The sequence below is a fragment of the Rhinoderma darwinii genome, chromosome 4 (genome assembly GCF_050947455.1).
Source record: "Rhinoderma darwinii isolate aRhiDar2 chromosome 4, aRhiDar2.hap1, whole genome shotgun sequence".
NCBI classification, from domain to species: domain Eukaryota; kingdom Metazoa; phylum Chordata; class Amphibia; order Anura; family Rhinodermatidae; genus Rhinoderma; species Rhinoderma darwinii.
The window spans coordinates 407,220,448-407,242,415 of NC_134690.1; the positions used below are offsets into that span (position 1 = coordinate 407,220,448).

A 21,968-nucleotide genomic window follows, 5' to 3' on the forward strand; every position below is an offset into this window, starting at 1 on the left:
TTTAGGTAAACGCGACTTTTTGATCTCTTTTTATTCCATTTTTTGGGAGGTGAAGTGACCAAAAAACTTGTGATTCTGGTACGGTTTATTATTATTTTATGGCGTTCACCGCGCGGGATAGATAACGAAATCCTTTTGTAGTTCAGGCCGTTACGGACGCGGCGATACCAATTATATATAGTTTATTTTTATTTTTTTATTAATAATAAAGGACTGAGAAGGGAAAAGGGGATTTTTACTTCTTATTACTTTTAAAACGTTTCTTTTTTTATTTTGACACAACTTTTATTTACTTTTTTACTTGGTCCCACTAGGGAACTAGGAGGGAGGAGACCGTGATCGCAAGTCTAATACACTGCACTACATACACATGAGTAGTGCAGCGTATTAGAGCGCTCAGCTACTCGCTAACAGAACTCATAGTGGGTCCAGGACTCACTAGGCTTCCGTAGATGGCATAGCCGGAGGCCATTATTAGGTCTCCGGTTGCCATAGCAACCATCGCCGCCCGCTATTAAGTAGCGGGCCGTCGATAGTGGTTTAACCCCTAAAAAGCGGCGGTCGCTATTGAACGCGGCTTCTAAGGGGTTAATCAGCAGCGCCACCGTGATCGGTCCCCGCTGAAGGAGCTGCGGCAATTGCTGTACGAGACAGAAGTTGTCACAGCTCCTGTATGTGTCGGGAAGACGGCCGAAATGACCGTTCCTCCGGTGACGTACTATTCCGTCATGGAGCGCGAACGATGTGGTTACAATGACGGAATAGTACGTCAAGGAGCAGGAAGAGGTTAAGTTTTTATCTTTTCATTATTTGTTTTACATCAGACTGGCTTGACGCTTGAATAAAAATACAAGATTTACCATAATAAGGTTCGAAGAGCTCGCCAGAAGCAGAGTAGAAGTCTTCAAGTTTGAAGTCATTGGGTCCCTTGAGGGTCATACCAAACCCTTTGGCGTGCCATTTTTTCCTCCATAAGACGTACTCTGAAAAGCCACCAGGTCCAGCGCAAACATCCGCAAAGTAAAGCAACTCTGAGTCTCGGTCTTTCAGCAGTGATTTCTGGAGAACAGGATGGAAGAGACACAAAAGGTAAACACAGAGGAAGAAACGAACATATAAATCGTAACCGGAGGTTATACTGTCCACCGAATGTCTGATATACCAATATGATAACACAACCTATCCACACTATTCTGTTGGTGGAGTCATTGTGTACATACATTACATTACTTATCCTGTACTGATCCTGAGTTACATCCTGTATTATACTCCAGAGCTGCACTCACTATTCTGCTGGTGGAGTCACTGTGTACATACATTACATTACTTATCCTGTACTGATCCTGAGTTATATCCTGTATTATACTCCAGAGCTGCACTCACTATTCTGCTGGTGGAGTCATTGTGTACATACATTACATTACTTATCCTGTACTGATCCTGAGTTACATCCTGTATTATACTCCAGAGCTGCACTCACTATTCTGCTGGTGGAGTCACTGTGTACATACATTACATTACTTATCCTGTACTGATCCTGAGTTACACCCTGTATTATACTGCAGAGCTGCACTCACTATTCTGCTGGTGGAGTCACTGTGTACATACATTACATTACTTATCCTGTACTGATCCTGAGTTACATCCTGTATTATACTCCAGAGCTGCACTCACTATTCTGCTGGTGGAGTCACTGTGTACATACATTACATTACTTATCCTGTACTGATCCTGAGTTACATCCTGTATTATACTCCAGAGCTGCACTCACTATTCTGCTGGTGGAGTCATTGTGTACATACATTACATTACTTATCCTGTACTGATCCTGAGTTACATCCTGTATTATACTCCAGAGCTGCACTCACTATTCTGCTGGTGGAGTCACTGTGTACATACATTACATTACTTATCCTGTACTGATCCTGAGTTACATCCTGTATTATACTCCAGAGCTGCACTCACTATTCTGTTGGTGGAGTCATTGTGTACATACATTACATTACTTATCCTGTACTGATCCTGAGTTACATCCTGTATTATACTCCAGAGCTGCACTCACTATTCTGCTGGTGGAGTCACTGTGTACATACATTACATTACTTATCCTGTACTGATCCTGAGTTACATCCTGTATTATACTCCAGAGCTGCACTCACTATTCTGCTGGTGGAGTCACTGTGTACATACATTACTTATCCTGTACTGATCTTGGGTTACATCCGGTATTATACTCCAGAGCTGCACTCACTATTCTGCTGGTGGAGTCACTGTGTACATACATTACATTACTTATCCTGTACTGATCCTGAGTTACATCCAGTATTATACTCCAGAGCTGCACTCACTATTCTGCTGGTGGAGTCATTGTGTACATACATTACTTATCCTGTACTGATCCTGAGTTACATCCTGTATTATACTCCAGAGCTGCACTCACTATTCTGCTGGTGGAGTCACTGTGTACATACATTACATTACTTATCCTGTACGGGTCCTGTATTATACTCAAGAGCTGCACTCACTATTCTGCTGGTGGAGTCACTGTGTACATACATTACATTACTTATCCTGTACTGATCCTGAGTTACATCCAGTATTATACTCCAGAGCTGCACTCACTATTCTGCTGGTGGAGTCATTGTGTACATACATTACTTATCCTGTACTGATCCTGAGTTATATCCTGTATTATACTCCAGAGCTGCACTCACTATTCTGCTGGTGGAGTCACTGTGTACATACATTACATTACTTATCCTGTACTGATCCTGAGTTACATCCAGTATTATACTCCAGAGCTGCACTCACTATTCTGCTGGTGGAGTCATTGTGTACATACATTACTTATCCTGTACTGATCCTGATTTATATCCTGTATTATACTCCAGAGCTGCACTCACTATTCTGCTGGTGGAGTCACTGTGTACATACATGACATTACTTATCCTGTACTGATCCTGAGTTACATCTAGTATTATACTCCAGAGCTGCACTCACTATTCTGCTGGTGGAATCACTGTGTACATACATTACTTATCCTGTACTGATCCTGAGTTATATCCTGTATTATACTCCAGAGCTGCACTCACTATTCTGCTGGTGGAGTCACTGTGTACATACATTACATTACTTATCCTGTACTGATCCTGAGTTACATCCAGTATTATACTCCAGAGCTGCACTCACTATTCTGCTGGTGGAGTCATTGTGTACATACATTACTTATCCTGTACTGATCCTGAGTTATATCCTGTATTATACTCCAGAGCTGCACTCACTATTCTGCTGGTGGAGTCACTGTGTACATACATGACATTACTTATCCTGTACTGATCCTGAGTTATATCCTGTATTATACTCCAGAGCTGCACTCACTATTCTGCTGGTGGAGTCATTGTGTACATACATTACATTACTTATCCTGTACTGATCCTGAGTTACATACTGTATTATACTCCAGAGCTGCACTCACTATTCTGCTGGTGGAGTCACTGTGTACATACATTACATTACTTATCCTGTACTGATCCTGAGTTATATCCTGTATTATGCTCCAGAGCTGCCCTCACTATTCTGCTGGTAGAGTCACTGTGTACATACATTACTTATCCTGTACTGATCCTGAGTTATATCCTGTATTATACTCCAGAGCTGCACGCACTATTCTGCTGGTGGAGTCACTGTGTACATACATTACATTACTTATCCTGTACTGATCCTGAGTTATATCCTGTATTATACTCCAGAGAGGCACTCCCTATTCTGCTGGTGGAGTCACTGTGTACATACATTACATTACTTATCATGTACTGATCCTGAGTTATATCCTGTATTATACTCCAGAGCTGCACTCACTATTCTGCTGGTGGAGTCACTGTGTACATACAATACATTACTTATCCTGTACTGATCCTGAGTTACATCCTGTATTATACTCCAGAGCTGCACTCACTATTCTGTTGGTGGAGTCACTGTGTACATACATTACATTACTTATCCTTTACTGATCCTGAGTTACATCCTGTATTATATACTCCAGAGCTGCACTCACTATTCTGCTGGTGGAGTCACTGTGTACATACATTACATTACTTATCCTGTACTTTTCCTGAGTTACATCCTGTATTATACTCCAGAGCTGCGCTCACTATTCTGCTGGTGGAGTCACTGTGTACATACATTACATTACTTATCCTGTACTGATCCTGAGTTACATCCTGTATTATACTCCAGAGCTGCACTCACTATTCTGCTGGTGGAGTCACCGTGTACATACATGACATTACTTATCCTGTAGTGATCCTGAGTTATATCCTGTATTATACTCCAGAGCTGTACTCACTATTCTGCTGGTGGAGTCACTGTGTACATACATGAAATTACTTATCCTGTACTGATCCTGAGTTATAACCTGTATTATACTCCAGAGCTGCACTCACTATTCTGCTGGTGCAGTCACTGTGTACATACATTACATTACTTATCCTGTACTGATCTTGAGTTATATCCTGTGTTATACTGCAGAGCTGCACTCACTATTCTGCTGGTGGAGTCACTGTTTACATACATTACATTACTTATCCTGTACTGATCCTGAGTTACATCCTGTATTATACTCCAGAGCTGCACTCACAATTCTGCTGGTGGAGTCACTGTTTACATACATTACATTACTTATCCTGTACTGATCCTGAGTTAGATCCTGTGTTATATTGCAGAGCTGCACTCACTATTCTGCTGGTGGAGTCACTGTTTACATACATTACATTACTTATCCTGTACTGATCCTGAGTTACATCCTGTATTATACTCCAGAGCTGCACTCACAATTCTGCTGGTGGAGTCACTATGTACGTACATTACATTACTTATCCTGTACTGATCCTGAGTTATATCCTGTATTATACTCCAGAGCTGCACTCACTATTCTGCTGGTGGAGTCACTGTGTACATACATTACATTACTTATCCTGTACTGATCCTGAGTTACATCCTGTATTACACTCCAGAGCTGCACTCACTATTCTGCTGGTGGAGTCACTGTGTACGTATATTACATTACTTATCCTGTACTGATCCTGAGTTACATCTTGTATTACACTCCAGAGCTGCACTCACTATTCTGCTGCTGGAGTCACTGTGTACATACATTACATTACTTATCCTGTACTGATCCTGAGTTACATCATGTACTATACTCCAGAGCTGCACTCACTATTCTGCTGGTGGAGTCACTGTGTACATACATTACATTACTTATCCTGTCCTGATCCTGAGTTACATCATGTACTATACTCCAGAGCTGCACTCACTATTCTGCTGGTGGAGTCACTGTGTACATACATGATATTACTAAAATCTTCAACAGAGAACTCCTGATAGGTGTAATGTGGACTGTCTCTCGGCTTTCCCAGATTCAAATATACCAAAGCGATGTCTTAAAGAGGCTCTGTCACCAGATGATCAAACCCCTATCTCCTATGGCATGTGATCGGCGCTGCAATGTAGATTACAGTAACGTTTTTTTTTAAACGATCATTTTTGGCCAAGTTATGAGCAATTTTATATTTATGCAAATGAGCCTTTCTAATGGACAAGTGGGCGTGTTTTCTCTTATTTCCAACTGGGCGTGTCTTGTGTGTGTAACATCGGGGCGTGTTTACTTGTTTTACTAGCTGGGCGTTGTGAATAGAAGTGTATGATGCTGACAAACCAGTCTATTCACAACGCCCAGCTAGTAAAACAAGTAAACACGCCCCGATGTTACACACACAAGACACGCCCAGTTGGAAATAAGAGAAAACACGCCCACTTGTCCATTAGAAAGGCTCATTTGCATAAATATAAAATTGCTCATAACTTGGCCAAAAATGATCGTTTAAAAAAAAAAAAAAAAAACGCTACTGTTCTCTACATTGCAGCGCCGATCACATGCGATAGGAGACGGGGGTTTGATCATCTGGTGACAGAGCCTCTTTAACAGAATATTTTGCAGCTTGACTGAAAACATTGCCTTTCTCATTGCAGGAAATAAACAGACTCCTATCCGATCTCAGACAACCTCTGTAAGGATTAATTGTGTTGTTCGGTAAATATTGAAGTAGAAGTCTCACCCCCTGAGCGTCTTTGGGGTTTGTAAACATGTAATCAAATACATGATCGATATTCGCCATCTTCATTGCAGCTCTGGAGAAGACATGACAATAAATACTGGGATAGAACACTCAATGAAGGTGAACAACATTAAAGGAGTCCTCCGCTGATATTTTATTTTTATTAATCCTTCTGCTGCCAGGACAATTTCACACATTGACATAAAAAAAAACAAAAAAAAACCTGAATTAAAAAAAACAAACATATTATACCCCCATAGCAATATATTTTATGTAAGTAGACACCGCACACATTGTGAAAAGGTCAAGCAATTTTGGTGCCATATGTAATGTTTTGTAAAAAATTCATAAAAATAATCCATGTTATTGGCTACAAGTCTGACCCGAGCAGATCCTGAGACGCACCATACCTCCTGGAGATAAAGGCACAAGATGTGCAGAGTTCATACACGTCACTTATACCTTGTCTACATACGGCCTATCGATGGTAAGAGGGATGACAATATGAAGACATGTTCCTGTATCCTCCCCCCACCCGGAATATCTGAAGGCTGTACACGGGCAGAGATGGCATTGACAGGCTGTGCTCTTTCTTCCTGATGTCACCTGCATCTCCCCCCTCCCCCACACAAAATCAAGAAGTAAAATGTTTCATCCCGCCCCACAACTACCAACAAGGCCTGAACCTCGAATATTACATGTAGAGCTTCCAGCTGTAGCCCTTATATTCACATCAATGGGTGGATGTAAAAGATATAGCTAGTTCTGCCCGTGTCTCCTGACCCTCCTCTGCCCTCAGTTCAGTGATACTTTTGCATTACACTTGAGTAATCTGAGACAGACTGGTTGATAAGGATCCGCTGCCTGGCAACCGCATAAGAAATGAGGAGGTTGTTACAATGTATCCATAGCAACCAGACTGTCAGACAGTTGAACTGTCCCAGTGCTGATAGACACACCATGTTATTCCTCCTACACTATTAATCAGATTTCTCTCAACTAAATTTAACTTGAGAAAAAAAAGAGAAATAGAGCGCAATTAATGCCGACCTGTTGAGGAAGAAGACTCCTCGGATCATCTCATATGGATTAGAGCGCGTCCTGGCCCTTCTCATCTCCTCCCCCTCCAACTCATCAAATGCGCTCTGCAGGAAAAAGAACACAAATATTCTGAATAGAAGTATCTGGGGTAATGTAGAAGACGAAGAGACATATACGAGGCAGCCGAGAACAGGAACGTATGGATGCAGAATTAGGACCCGTTCACACTAAGGTAAAAGCGAATAAGAGAAGAGCAGGGGAAATAGTCAGAACTCAGACCCAACACTACTGACAGACAGACCACTTAGACTTCTATCCATCCAGCCATCCTACAGCAGGGTGATTTCTCCAAGCACGGTCACTCTACTAATGCTGCCCATCAGCTTCAATGGAGAGTGTTCCCCGGCATTTTCCAGATTAGTCGGTCCCCACTGATCACCACTTTATCTATGTCCTATAATGGCGTATAGATGGAAAATACTTTTTCAAGGCGTGGACCCCCTATAAGGCATATTAGGGCAGATGAATGCAATAGAGGGATCCCCATTCAGCCCAAGGCATTGAAGCGACCCTCCAGTCCCATGACAACATTTTAAATATGACTGGGTATAGGGAGTTATATTACCTGGTGCCCTCCAGTTGGGCCCCTTTGCCATAGATCCGCTGCTTTGGGGTCCCCTTTGTGTTGCAACCCAACATGGTTGCAGTGATTCTTAGACTACGAGTCTGAGACACTCCCACTGTTTTCGGATTGGCCGGAGCTGCTCATATGAGCAATTCTAGCCAATCCGAGAATGAAGGGAGTGTCATAGACTCAGTCTGTGAAGCGGTGTGGCCATTTTGGAACAACACATAGGGGACCCCAAAGTGGCGGATCCACAGCAGAGGGGCGCAACTGGAGGGCACCATGTAATATTACTCCATACATCCATTCAGCGTTATCATTTTGTCCTGGTCGCTTTACGAGCCAAGAGACGCACCCTGCAAGACCCTACAAATCTGTGCTTGGCATGGACAGCCAAACTTTTCAAAGTCTACCATGTAATGCTTCCCCCAGCGAGGACAGCTGATCCCCCTCCCCACAATCAGCTGCTATTCAGGATCTATATCACATTCAAGTAACATCCCAGGCCATAGACTATAACGTGGGGGATTAGGACGCACTGCCAGGAACTCGGCCTATAGGTGAGAGGGTGAGAAGAGAAAGGATTCAGACCTTGCACTCCAGGAGGCTTCTGAGAAGCGGCTCTTGGCAGAACTCCGTCTCGTCGTCGATGATCATCTTCCGCTGAAACACAAGATGGCGGTAGAGGGCGTTAGCTGCGTTATCGACTAGGGTCTGCATCATTTATTATTCCCTTATGGACGTATTCTGGGCCTTAAAAGCAGGATCGCCAACCGTCCGCAAATTCACGAAACTGGGGATTGTGTATACGGTGTCCGTAATAATAAATAGACACACCAGTGATTTCTGCGCAGGTTATTATGTCATTATTATCACTTACAGGTCACAGTCAATGCTGCGGATGTTCATGTCAGTATCTGAGCAATAGCCACATATCACTTATCATCAGAGACACTGACGGAACGGAAACCAGCGCCAGCCTTATACCTCAGAGACAACGAAGTCACATGATCATGGCAGCAAAACCTCTGACACGGGGGATAAAATAGATGGATATTTGCGCCAAAACTCGTCTCAATACACAACATCTCCTAGTACAGGCAGTTACATTGGGACCAGCGCTGTGATATCCAGTCTGTGACCCGCAGGAATCATCCACGAGTGGCCGCGGTGTAAAGCCGCTGGAGTACGCAGGTTGTGATGCCGCTGGAGTACGCAGGATGTGATGCCGCTGGAGTACGCAGGATGTGATGCCGCTGGAGTACGCAGGATGTGATGCCGCTGGAGTACGCAGGATGTGATGCCGCTGGAGTACGCAGGATGTGATGCCGCTGGAGTACGCAGGATGTGATGCCGCTGGAGTACGCAGGATGTGACGCCGCTGGAGTACGCAGGATGTGACGCCGCTGGAGTACGCAGGATGTGACGCCGCTGGAGTACGCAGGATGTGACGCCGCTGGAGTACGCAGGATGTGACGCCGCTGGAGTACGCAGGATGTGACGCCGCTGGAGTACGCAGGATGTGACGCCGCTGGAGTACGCAGGATGTGACGCCGCTGGAGTACGCAGGATGTGACGCCGCTGGAGTACGCAGGATGTGACGCCGCTGGAGTACGCAGGATGTGACGCCGCTGGAGTACGCAGGATGTGACGCCGCTGGAGTACGCAGGATGTGACGCCGCTGGAGTACGCAGGATGTGACGCCGCTGGAGTACGCAGGATGTGACGCCGCTGGAGTACGCAGGATGTGACGCCGCTGGAGTACGCAGGATGTGACGCCGCTGGAGTACGCAGGATGTGACGCCGCTGGAGTACGCAGGATGTGACGCCGCTGGAGTACGCAGGATGTGACGCCGCTGGAGTACGCAGGATGTGACGCCGCTGGAGTACGCAGGATGTGACGCCGCTGGAGTACGCAGGATGTGACGCCGCTGGAGTACGCAGGATGTGACGCCGCTGGAGTACGCAGGATGTGACGCCGCTGGAGTACGCAGGATGTGACGCCGCTGGAGTACGCAGGATGTGACGCCGCTGGAGTACGCAGGATGTGACGCCGCTGGAGTACGCAGGATGTGACGCCGCTGGAGTACGCAGGATGTGACGCCGCTGGAGTACGCAGGATGTGACGCCGCTGGAGTACGCAGGATGTGACGCCGCTGGAGTACGCAGGATGTGACGCCGCTGGAGTACGCAGGATGTGACGCCGCTGGAGTACGCAGGATGTGACGCCGCTGGAGTACGCAGGATGTGACGCCGCTGGAGTACGCAGGATGTGACGCCGCTGGAGTACGCAGGATGTGACGCCGCTGGAGTACGCAGGATGTGACGCCGCTGGAGTACGCAGGATGTGACGCCGCTGGAGTACGCAGGATGTGACGCCGCTGGAGTACGCAGGATGTGACGCCGCTGGAGTACGCAGGATGTGACGCCGCTGGAGTACGCAGGACGTGACGCCGCTGGAGTACGCAGGACGTGACGCCGCTGGAGTACGCAGGATGTGACGCCGCTGGAGTACGCAGGATGTGACGTCGCTGGAGTACGCAGGATGTGACGCCGCTGGAGTACGCAGGATGTGACGCCGCTGGAGTACGCAGGATGTGACGTCGCTGGAGTACGCAGGATGTGACGTCGCTGGAGTACGCAGGATGTGACGTCGCTGGAGTACGCAGGATGTGACGTCGCTGGAGTACGCAGGATGTGACGTCGCTGGAGTACGCAGGATGTGACGTCGCTGGAGTACGCAGGATGTGACGTCGCTGGAGTACGCAGGATGTGACGTCGCTGGAGTACGCAGGATGTGACGTCGCTGGAGTACGCAGGATGTGACGTCGCTGGAGTACGCAGGATGTGACGTCGCTGGAGTACGCAGGATGTGACGTCGCTGGAGTACGCAGGATGTGACGTCGCTGGAGTACGCAGGATGTGACGTCGCTGGAGTACGCAGGATGTGACGTCGCTGGAGTACGCAGGATGTGACGTCGCTGGAGTACGCAGGATGTGACGTCGCTGGAGTACGCAGGATGTGACGTCGCTGGAGTACGCAGGATGTGACGTCGCTGGAGTACGCAGGATGTGACGTCGCTGGAGTACGCAGGATGTGACGTCGCTGGAGTACGCAGGATGTGACGTCGCTGGAGTACGCAGGATGTGACGTCGCTGGAGTACGCAGGATGTGACGTCGCTGGAGTACGCAGGATGTGACGCCGCTGGAGTACGCAGGATGTGACGCCGCTGGAGTACGCAGGATGTGACGTCGCTGGAGTACGCAGGATGTGACGTCGCTGGAGTACGCAGGATGTGACGTCGCTGGAGTACGCAGGATGTGACGTCGCTGGAGTACGCAGGATGTGACGTCGCTGGAGTACGCAGGATGTGACGCCGCTGGAGTACGCAGGATGTGACGCCGCTGGAGTACGCAGGATGTGACGCCGCTGGAGTACGCAGGATGTGACGCCGCTGGAGTACGCAGGATGTGACGCCGCTGGAGTACGCAGGATGTGACGTCGCTGGAGTACGCAGGATGTGACGTCGCTGGAGTACGCAGGATGTGACGTCGCTGGAGTACGCAGGATGTGACGTCGCTGGAGTACGCAGGATGTGACGTCGCTGGAGTACGCAGGATGTGACGTCGCTGGAGTACGCAGGATGTGACGTCGCTGGAGTACGCAGGATGTGACGTCGCTGGAGTACGCAGGATGTGACGTCGCTGGAGTACGCAGGATGTGACGTCGCTGGAGTACGCAGGATGTGACGTCGCTGGAGTACGCAGGATGTGACGTCGCTGGAGTATGCAGGATGTGACGTCGCTGGAGTACGCAGGATGTGACGTCGCTGGAGTACGCAGGATGTGACGTCGCTGGAGTACGCAGGATGTGACGTCGCTGGAGTACGCAGGATGTGACGCCGCTGGAGTACGCAGGATGTGACGCCGCTGGAGTACGCAGGATGTGACGTCGCTGGAGTACGCAGGATGTGACGTCGCTGGAGTACGCAGGATGTGACGTCGCTGGAGTACGCAGGATGTGACGTCGCTGGAGTACGCAGGATGTGACGCCGCTGGAGTACGCAGGATGTGACGCCGCTGGAGTACGCAGGATGTGACGCCGCTGGAGTACGCAGGATGTGACGCCGCTAGAGTACGCAGGATGTGATGTCGCTGGAGTACACAGGATGTGATGTCGCTGGAGTACACAGGATGTGATGTCGCTGGAGTACACAGGATGTGATGTCGCTGGAGTACGCAGGATGTGATGTCGCTAGGAGCCGCCAGCCCCACATGATGTCCATCTACTCTCCGGCCCTTACTCCTCAGTAGGACCACAATTGTTTAAAGGGCACCCCAATTTTGTCAACCTTTTGACAGGTCATAGGCTTCACATTTAACTGCCACCTCCTGCTGGTTCAGTATCTGCTGTGGTGCATTGTAGAAGATTAAGTGTTTGCACGAGGCAACTGCAACTCCCACAATAGAATTGCTATCATGTTCACCATTGTAACGGTGGACTACCCCTTTAACTGGCAGTTCGGCAATGTCATGGAGGCTTCAGCAGTGAATATATCAGGAAGAGACATCTCCATAATTCATCCAATGTCGGGGGTCCGATGTTACCATATCATCCAATCACTGACCTGCTTTTCTCACCATCATGCAATCAACAATTTACCTTGCCCACTGTCATCCAATCAACCAGCTCATCAGCGTCGGGAATCTCTGTGGTGCATTCTGGAAACCAATCAACTTCTTCATAAGCTGTGGCCTGGAACATCAGAGAGAGAAGAGTAAGGTGAAGCCGTCCATTACTCGGCGTCCCTGTGTCCCCTCTTCTTCTCAGCTCACCTCAGGCATGTCCCTCCAGGTTATATTCAGATCCGTCTCAAACCCTTTCAGGATCAGACCAAGACCTCTGCGGCCCTTCTGATTCGAGGTCTCGACAATTTCTTTTCGTCCTTGTCCAAACTTGCCCAGACCTTCTCCCTCACGAAAACCCATCTTTGCCTTAAGAAAAGAAAAAAAGTTAGGGACATGCGGAATCCAATGAGAATGGTCATGGAAGCAGCTGTCTGATACTGAAAATATTTCTGTCACCCGGTCACTCCTCCCTCAGCTCTCCCCGACAGTCAGTCTTTGTGAGAAAACCCTCTCACTGTGCAGACATGCCTGATTAAAGCTTTGTAAATCAGGGATGCACAGCCTGCGGCCTGGTAGCCACATGAGGCCTGTGATGCAATTCTGTACGATCCCCAAACATCAGAACAAAGACATGCTTGTCTGTGTCCTAATATTTCAGCTTTGGCATTGTTATGGGGGGCACTGTTTGGTGGTCACTTACGGTGGAACTGTGTGGCTGGCACCATTATGGAGGCAATGTGGAGCTGGCACCGTTATGAAGCACACTGCATGGTTGGCACTGTTATGGGGCACTGTGAAGCTGGCACTGTTTTCGGGAGGTACGGTGTTGCTGTCACTATTAGAAAGGACCATTTGTGGCTGGCACTGTTATGGGGCACACTGTGTGGTTGGCACGGTTATGGGGGGCACTGTTTGGTGGACACTGCTATGGGGAAACTGTGTGGTTGGCACTATTATCAAGGACCATGTGTGGCTGGCTCTATTATAAAGGACCCTGTGTGGTTGGCACTATAATGGGGGGCACTGTGTGTCTGGCACTGTTTTGGGAGGCACTGTGTGGCTGGCACTATTTCGGGGGGACACTGTGTGGCTGGCACTGTTTTGGGGGGCAGTGTGTGGCTGGAACTGTTTTGGGGGGACGCTGTGGCTGGCACTGTTTTAGGGGGACGCTGTGGCTGGCACTGTTTTAGGGAGGACGCTGTGGCTGGCACTGTTTTAGGGGGACGCTGTGGCTGGCACTGTTTTAGGGAGGACGCTGTGGCTGGCACTGCTTTGGGGGGACGCTGTGGCTGGCACTGTTTTAGGGAGGACGCTGTGGCTGGCACTGTTTTAGGGAGGACGCTGTGGCTGGCACTGTTTTAGGGAGGACGCTGTGGCAGGCACTGTTTTGGGGGGACGCTGTGGCTGGCACTGTTTTGGGGGGACGCTGTGGCTGGCACTGTTTTGGGGGGACGCTGTGGCTGGCACTGTTTTGGGGGGACACTGTGGCTGGCACTGTTTTGGGGGGACGCTGTGGTTGGCACTGTTTTGGGGGGATGCTGTGGCTGGCACTGTTTTGGGGTGACTGTGTGGCTGGAACTGTTTTATGGGGACGCTGTGGCTGGCACTGTTTTGGGGGGACGCTGCGGCTGGCACTATTTTGGGGGGACGCTGTGTGGCTGGCACTGTTTTGGGGGGACGCTGCGGCTGGCACTATTTTGGGGGGACGCTGCGGCTGGCACTGTTTTGGGGGACGCTGCGGCTGGCACTGTTTAGGGGGACGCTGTGGCTGGCACTGTTTAGGGGGACACTGTGTGGCTGGCACTGTTTTGGGGGGACACTGTGTGGCCCCCATACTATTTTAAGAAGCTGATGTTGAACTGTGTTATGCCTTGTGCAGCCCAATTGACTTCCCCGGTTTCATGCACCGGCCGCTCGCGCTGCTCTCTCCATTGTAGTTTATGTGAGTTTTATGCTCAGCCGTTTCTGTAACGCCTATAAACTACAACAGAGAGAATCGTGTGCATGTGCGGCCACCTCGTCTCCCCTGATCTAGAGTATCAAAAATAAGGAGCAGGGAACCCCCATTCTCCCAATAGGTGGGAGTCACAGAAGTGAAACGCCCACATGTCAGACAATTGTCACCTATACTGGCCATAAATGTCTCTAATGGGAATACCCCTTTACGTTTAATTGTGGGCCTTGGAAGTGGTGTTAACAATGTGGCGCTTGGGCCAGTAAATGTTGTGCCCCCCGCTGTAGACTGTAAAGGGAAAAACGTGATCACATATCAGAGACCAAACAATTATTGATGTACAACTTATGCTGGGTTGTTCAGGTGCAGTTCAATGGTGACAGTGAGGGAGGAAGTAGCTAGCTTCTCCTCCTAATCCATGAAAATCAATACAGCAACCGCAATGAAAAGAACTAAATGGTCAGACCTGGGATTTATAACAAACACATGGAGTCGTTTTATTGTCCTCCGTGAGACGCAGACCCGGAACGGATCAGGTCTTTAGGAAATACACTGAAATTTCAATGTAAATCATCAGTTACCATGAGCTTCTGGGAGACGCTGTTAAACATGGAGTAACGTGAAGACGTCCCCTCTGCCAGCGGTTCTGAGGCGCTCTCTTTACCCCCGGACCCGAAAACTGGTCTCTTCTCATCACTATCGCTGTCGGAGCCGGTGCCACTTGTGGAAGACTCTGGAGAGAGAAAACAACATCACATATAACATTTATACCACATAAATATAAGATAGATAAAAATTCCAGCTAAGAATCCCCAGCAATTACAAGACCTTAAAGGGGATGTCCAGGCACAGACAATGATGACCTATCCACAGGATAGGTCATCAGTATATGACCGTTGGGGTCCTACAACCAGACCCAGCACAGGTCAGCTGCTCCGGGCACCAGATGTCCATGCCGGACGCAGACGGCACCGGTCCAGTATAGCGGCGGAGCTGCAGTACCTCAGCTCCGCTCCTATACTAGTGATGCAGCACGGCCGCTATGCAGAGCTTCCAGCTCCGAACTCTGCATACTGTGCAATAATATCCAGCACCCAGAGCAGCTCATCAGTGCCGGACCCCCACCGATCATATACTGATGACCTATCCTACCCCTTTAAGATCAAGTTCTTAAAGATTAGATTTCCTTGTTTTTTTATATTTCTGTTTGTGTTAAATGCAATTACTGCTGCCCCGCAGGCTGTCACTCAGCTGTCCCAGTCACCTGAATAGAAGACATTTGCCTACTTAGATTTAGGAGCGAGGAATGTACCATTGTAAAACTAGGCCGATTTGCCATTCAGAGGCCTGAGAAAGCTTTTTGACAACCAAAATAACAACAATTACAGCTCACACAAAGGTTGTCACCCAATACTCCAAGACACCTAAAGAAATTCTTCCATGACAGTTCTCAAAGGACAGGTCACCCAGCTTTCCAGGATTCCTGAATGGCAAGTCCTTGTCTGCCAGTATCTAAGGCCTTGCGTACGCTGCACACCATATTGAGGCCGTTTAGTCCTGAGAGAGGTTTTGTTTCATGGATCAAGTTTTCCTCTAGAAGCACCGATTTTAATGCTCCTGGTAGAGAACTAGGTCCCAAACACAGCAGGCGATAGAGCAGACTCTGCATGCGTTACACAAGCCCTCAACTGACACCATATTCAGGATCTGTGAGACACGTATTCCAAACCTGCTTGTGTGAATGAGGTCTAGTCCTGTACAAGCCCTAGTGTAACATGAACCGGATCTCCTCCCCCGAGAAGATTCAGGTTGAGTTGAGTTGTGGGGGATTATACCGCGGACTTCACCCTATACATTGAAAAGGGTGAAAATCTGCATTTTTTTCCCAAACATAACGACCTTGCTGCAGAGTTGACAGACAGACTGCCGCCTGCTCACATGTGTGGATGTGGTTTTGAAAACCACATCCACCTGTAACGTAGTCAATCTGTGCAAATCTGTAAGATCTAAACATATCCTAATTATCTTTCACCCTCCTGCTGCCGCTGTCCCACAGCTCTGCCCACGCGTCACATGCAAATATTGAAGGGGTTAATAACAAGATACGAGGGAGCAGCGAGAATTACATGGCGCTGTCACGGGCTGCCGCTTACCTTGGGTGCCATGATTGCTGTATTGAGTGTCATCGTCAGAGGTTGAGCTCAGGTTGAGACCTAGTTCTTCAATGCGTTTCTTCTGTCGACTTTGGTTGCTCTGGATCGCTCGATCTGCGCGTCTCTTCATTCTTACCTCTGAAATGTGACAGGGAAACAAAATAAACCCTCACACCCGGCTGCACGGCAACACACATGATGTCTGAGGACTTGTGTACAGAATCATTCAGCACTGAATCGCTTGATCAGTCTTATGTAAATGAGGCCGAGACGTCAGGATGTAACACAAGGGGGGTCCCTACTCTGCCCTTCCCCCGATGAGTGGAGAGGAGCTGGAAGAACGGCTCAGCATTGCACGCACGGCCCCTTAATTTTAATGGGTGGCATCAATGCTTGATTTAACCTGCAATGTTGCTGCCGAGCAAATAAGGGGCTCAGTCAAGGCCGGACCCCCAAGAGATCATCTCGTGGTCCTGAGAGCAGCTTCCTGCAAAAGTGTTTTCCAAACCAGCTAAACATTTTACTGACAAGGAGAAATGAAAAGTTCTGCAAATTTCTTTGCGTTTCCTTTTCTGATCCTTTCCAATAATTCTGCTTGCTGACACAGAATGGAAGCTTTCTTGCTCAAATCCAGGGTCTAAAAACTCGTCCTGATCTGGTCCTGCTGACACAGCTGAACATTCGTTACAATGTATTAGTGTAGGGTATCCAGTGTCAAAAACACAGCAGGGAAACAAATCTCCCTCTCCAGTCCGGACTCTCCAGGCTGATGGTTTCCATAGGTTGATGCATTGTATGACATAGACCACTGATTGCTGTCGCACGTTGGCGTACAGGGATTGTCCGGCCGTTACATCCTGGATATCGTAATACGGGTGTATCTACATCAATCTAACCAGGAATAGATTACAGACATCTGCTGGATACTAATATATAGACTGTGGGTGATATTATACTCACAGAGGGTAAGGAACGTGCGCTCAGGAGCTGATGAATCCCCCCGATGACATGGACTCTCAGTCAGGTCATCACCAGCGTGTCAGGGTGGAGCGCCGCTCTGCAGGACAGAAGAGAACAAACATGGAGTTAATACAAAGATTGGAGGGACGCACAATGTCCGACCACACTGAGATATCACTGCAGATACTACAACCCAACGTATTACCAAACCGCATCTCCAACGTAAATAACATACAGTGTAACGATCATCCCATACTGATATGCTGGGTTATACTCCATTCACAACCAGAGCTGCATCTGCAATTCAGTCCTCTCTTACACCCCAATCACGTCCAAAGCTGCCAACACATATCTACTGGTTTTCTAGAAGATAAGCGTTACATCTGAGGACGGTTTCTTTGCTGTGAAGTATTTTTGTAGTGGCGAAGCAAACTCATTTCACCCCGAAAAGATACAAAAGAGTACAAGTAATATGTAAAACATGATGTGACTCAAGATCAGTACCAAATAAAGGACCTGTATATAAAAACATATGTACAATATACAGGAGGATACACTGTATATATAGAGGTGTACATTATACAGGAGGATACACTGTGTATATATAGAGGTGTGTACATTATACAGGAGGATACACTGTATATAGAGGAGGTGTGTACATTATACAGGAGGATACACTGTATATATAGAGGTGTACATTATACAGGAGGATACACTGTGTATATATAGAGGTGTGTACATTATACAGGAGGATACACTGTGTATAGAGGAGGTGTGTACATTATACAGGAGGATACACTGTGTATATATAGAGGTGTACATTATACAGGAGGATACACTATATATAGAGGTGTGTACATTATACAGGAGGATACACTGTATATATAGAGGTGTACATTATACAGGAGGATACACTGTATATATAGAGAGGTGTGTACATTATACAGGAGGATACACTGTATATATATAGAGGTGTGTACATTATACAGGAGGATACACTGTATATATAGAGGTGTACATTATACAGGAGGATACACTGTATATAGAGGTGTGTACATTATACAGGAGGATACACTGTATATAGAGGAGGTGTGTACATTATACAGGAGGATACACTGTATATATAGAGGTGTACATTATACAGGAGGATACACTGTGTATATAGAGAGGTGTGTACATTATACAGGAGGATACACTGTATATAGAGAGGTGTGTATATTATACAGGAGGATACACTGTATATATAGAGGTGTGTACATTATACAGGAGGATACACTGTATATATAGGTGTGTACATTATACAGGATACACTGTATATATAGAGGTGTGTACATTATACAGGATACACTGTATATATAGAGATGTACATTATACAGGAGGATACACTGTATATATAGAGGTGTGTACATTATACAGGAGGATACACTGTATATATAGAGGTGTACATTATACAGGAGGATACACTGTGTATATATAGAGGTGTGTACATTATACAGGAGGATACACTGTGTATAGAGGAGGTGTGTACATTATACAGGAGGATACACTGTGTATATATAGAGGTGTACATTATACAGGAGGATACACTATATATAGAGGTGTGTACATTATACAGGAGGATACACTGTATATATAGAGGTGTACATTATACAGGAGGATACACTGTATATATAGAGAGGTGTGTACATTATACAGGAGGATACACTGTATATATATAGAGGTGTGTACATTATACAGGAGGATACACTGTATATATAGAGGTGTACATTATACAGGAGGATACACTGTATATAGAGGTGTGTACATTATACAGGAGGATACACTGTATATAGAGGAGGTGTGTACATTATACAGGAGGATACACTGTATATATAGAGGTGTACATTATACAGGAGGATACACTGTGTATATATAGAGGTGTGTACATTATACAGGAGGATACACTGTATATAGAGGAGGTGTGTACATTATACAGGAGGATACACTGTGTATATATAGAGGTGTACATTATACAGGAGGATACACTATATATAGAGAGGTGTGTACATTATACAGGAGGATACACTGTATATATAGGGATGTGTACATTATACAGGAGGATACACTGTATATAGAGATGTGTACATTATACAGGAGGATACACTGTATATATAGAGGTGTACATTATACAGGAGGATACACTGTGTATATATAGAGGTGTGTACATTATACAGGAGGATACACTGTATATAGAGAGGTGTGTACATTATACAGGAGGATACACTGTATATAGAGAGATGTACATTATACAGGAGGATACACTGTATATATAGAGGTGTGTACATTATACAGGAGGATACACTGTATATATAGAGGTGTGTACATTATACAGGAGGATACACTGTATATATAGAGGTGTACATTATACAGGAGGATACACTGTATATATAGAGGTGTACATTATACAGGAGGATACACTGTATATATAGGGATGTGTACATTATACAGGAGGATACACTGTATATATAGAGGTGTGTACATTATACAGGAGGATACACTGTATATATAGAGGTGTACATTATACAGGAGGATACACTATATATATAGAGGTGTGTACATTATACAGGAGGATACACTGTATATATAGAGGTGTGTACATTATACAGGAGGATACACTGTATATATAGAGGTGTACATTATACAGGAGGATACACTGTATATATAGAGGTGTGTATATTATACAGGAGGATACACTGTATATAGAGAGGTGTGTATATTATACAGGAGGATACACTATATATAGAGAGGTGTGTACATTATACAGGAGGATACACTGTATATAGAGAGGTGTGTATATTATACAGGAGGATACACTATATATAGAGAGGTGTGTACATTATACAGGAGGATACACTGTATATATAGAGGTGTACATTATACAGGAGGATACACTGTATATATAGAGGTGTACATTATACAGGAGGATACACTGTATATATAGGGATGTGTACATTATACAGGAGGATACACTGTATATATAGAGGTGTGTACATTATACAGGAGGATACACTGTATATATAGAGGTGTGTACATTATACAGGAGGATACACTGTATATATAGAGATGTGTACATTATACAGGAGGATACACTGTATATATAGAGGTGTGTACATTATACAGGAGGATACACTATATATAGAGAGGTGTGTACATTATACAGGAGGATACACTGTATATAGAGAGATGTGTACATTATACAGGAGGATACACTGTATATAGAGAGGTGTGTATATTATACAGGAGGATACACTATATATAGAGAGGTGTGTACATTATACAGGAGGATACACTGTATATAGAGAGGTGTGTACATTATACAGGAGGATACACTGTATATATAGAGATGTACATTATACAGGAGGATACACTGTATATATAGAGGTGTGTACATTATACAGGAGGATACACTGTATATATAGAGGTGTGTACATTATACAGGAGGATACACTGTGTATATAGAGGTGTACATTATACAGGAGGATACACTGTATATATAGAGGTGTGTATATTATACAGGAGGATACACTGTATATATAGAGGTGTGTATGTTATACAGGAGGATACACTGTATATATAGAGGTGTACATTATACAGGAGGATACACTGTATATATAGAGGTGTACATCATACAGGAGGATACACTGTATATATAGAGATGTGTACATTATACAGGAGGATACACTGTATATATAGAGATGTGTACATTATACAGGAGGATACACTGTATATATAGAGATGTGTACATTATACAGGAGGATACACTGTATATATAGGGATGTACATTATACAGGAGGATACACTGTATATATAGAGGTGTACATTATACAGGAGGATACACTGTATATATAGAGGTGTGTATATTATACAGGAGGATACACTGTATATATAGAGATGTGTACATTATACAGGAGGATACACTGTATATATAGAGATGTGTACATTATACAGGAGGATACACTGTGTATATATAGAGGTGTGTACATTATACAGGAGGATACACTGTATATATAGAGGTGTGTACATTATACAGGAGGATACACTGTATATAGAGAGGTGTACATTATACAGGAGGATACACTGTATATATAGGTGTGTACATTATACAGGATACACTGTATATATAGGTGTGTACATTATACAGGATACACTGTATATATAGAGATGTGTACATTATACAGGAGGATACACTGTATATATAGAGATGTGTACATTATACAGGAGGATACACTGTATATATAGAGATGTGTACATTATACAGGAGGATACACTGTGTATATATAGAGGTGTGTACATTATACAGGAGGATACACTGTATATATAGAGGTGTGTACATTATACAGGAGGATACACTGTATATAGAGAGGTGTGTACATTATACAGGAGGATACACTGTATATATAGAGGTGTGTACATTATACAGGAGGATACACTGTATATATAGAGATGTACA

General features: G+C 45.7%; 1 protein-coding gene across 2 annotated transcripts in view; it reads right to left on the reverse strand.

Moving 5' to 3' along the window:
- The window catches only part of CMTR1 (cap methyltransferase 1), a 58,341-nt gene that overhangs the window by 19,113 nt on the left and 17,260 nt on the right, over positions 1–21,968 (reverse strand). For both annotated transcript variants that reach the window (XM_075863507.1, XM_075863509.1), the window contains exons 2-10: positions 17,480–17,576; positions 16,520–16,657; positions 14,948–15,099; positions 12,620–12,778; positions 12,447–12,539; positions 8,374–8,445; positions 7,167–7,261; positions 6,117–6,189; positions 861–1,059 (exon numbers count right to left, since the gene is read on the reverse strand). In XM_075863507.1, coding sequence (XP_075719622.1) covers positions 861–1,059; positions 6,117–6,189; positions 7,167–7,261; positions 8,374–8,445; positions 12,447–12,539; positions 12,620–12,778; positions 14,948–15,099; positions 16,520–16,649 — 973 coding nt within the window. In that variant the 5' untranslated portion in view covers positions 16,650–16,657; positions 17,480–17,576. The remainder of the gene's footprint in view (positions 1–860; positions 1,060–6,116; positions 6,190–7,166; positions 7,262–8,373; positions 8,446–12,446; positions 12,540–12,619; positions 12,779–14,947; positions 15,100–16,519; positions 16,658–17,479; positions 17,577–21,968) is intronic.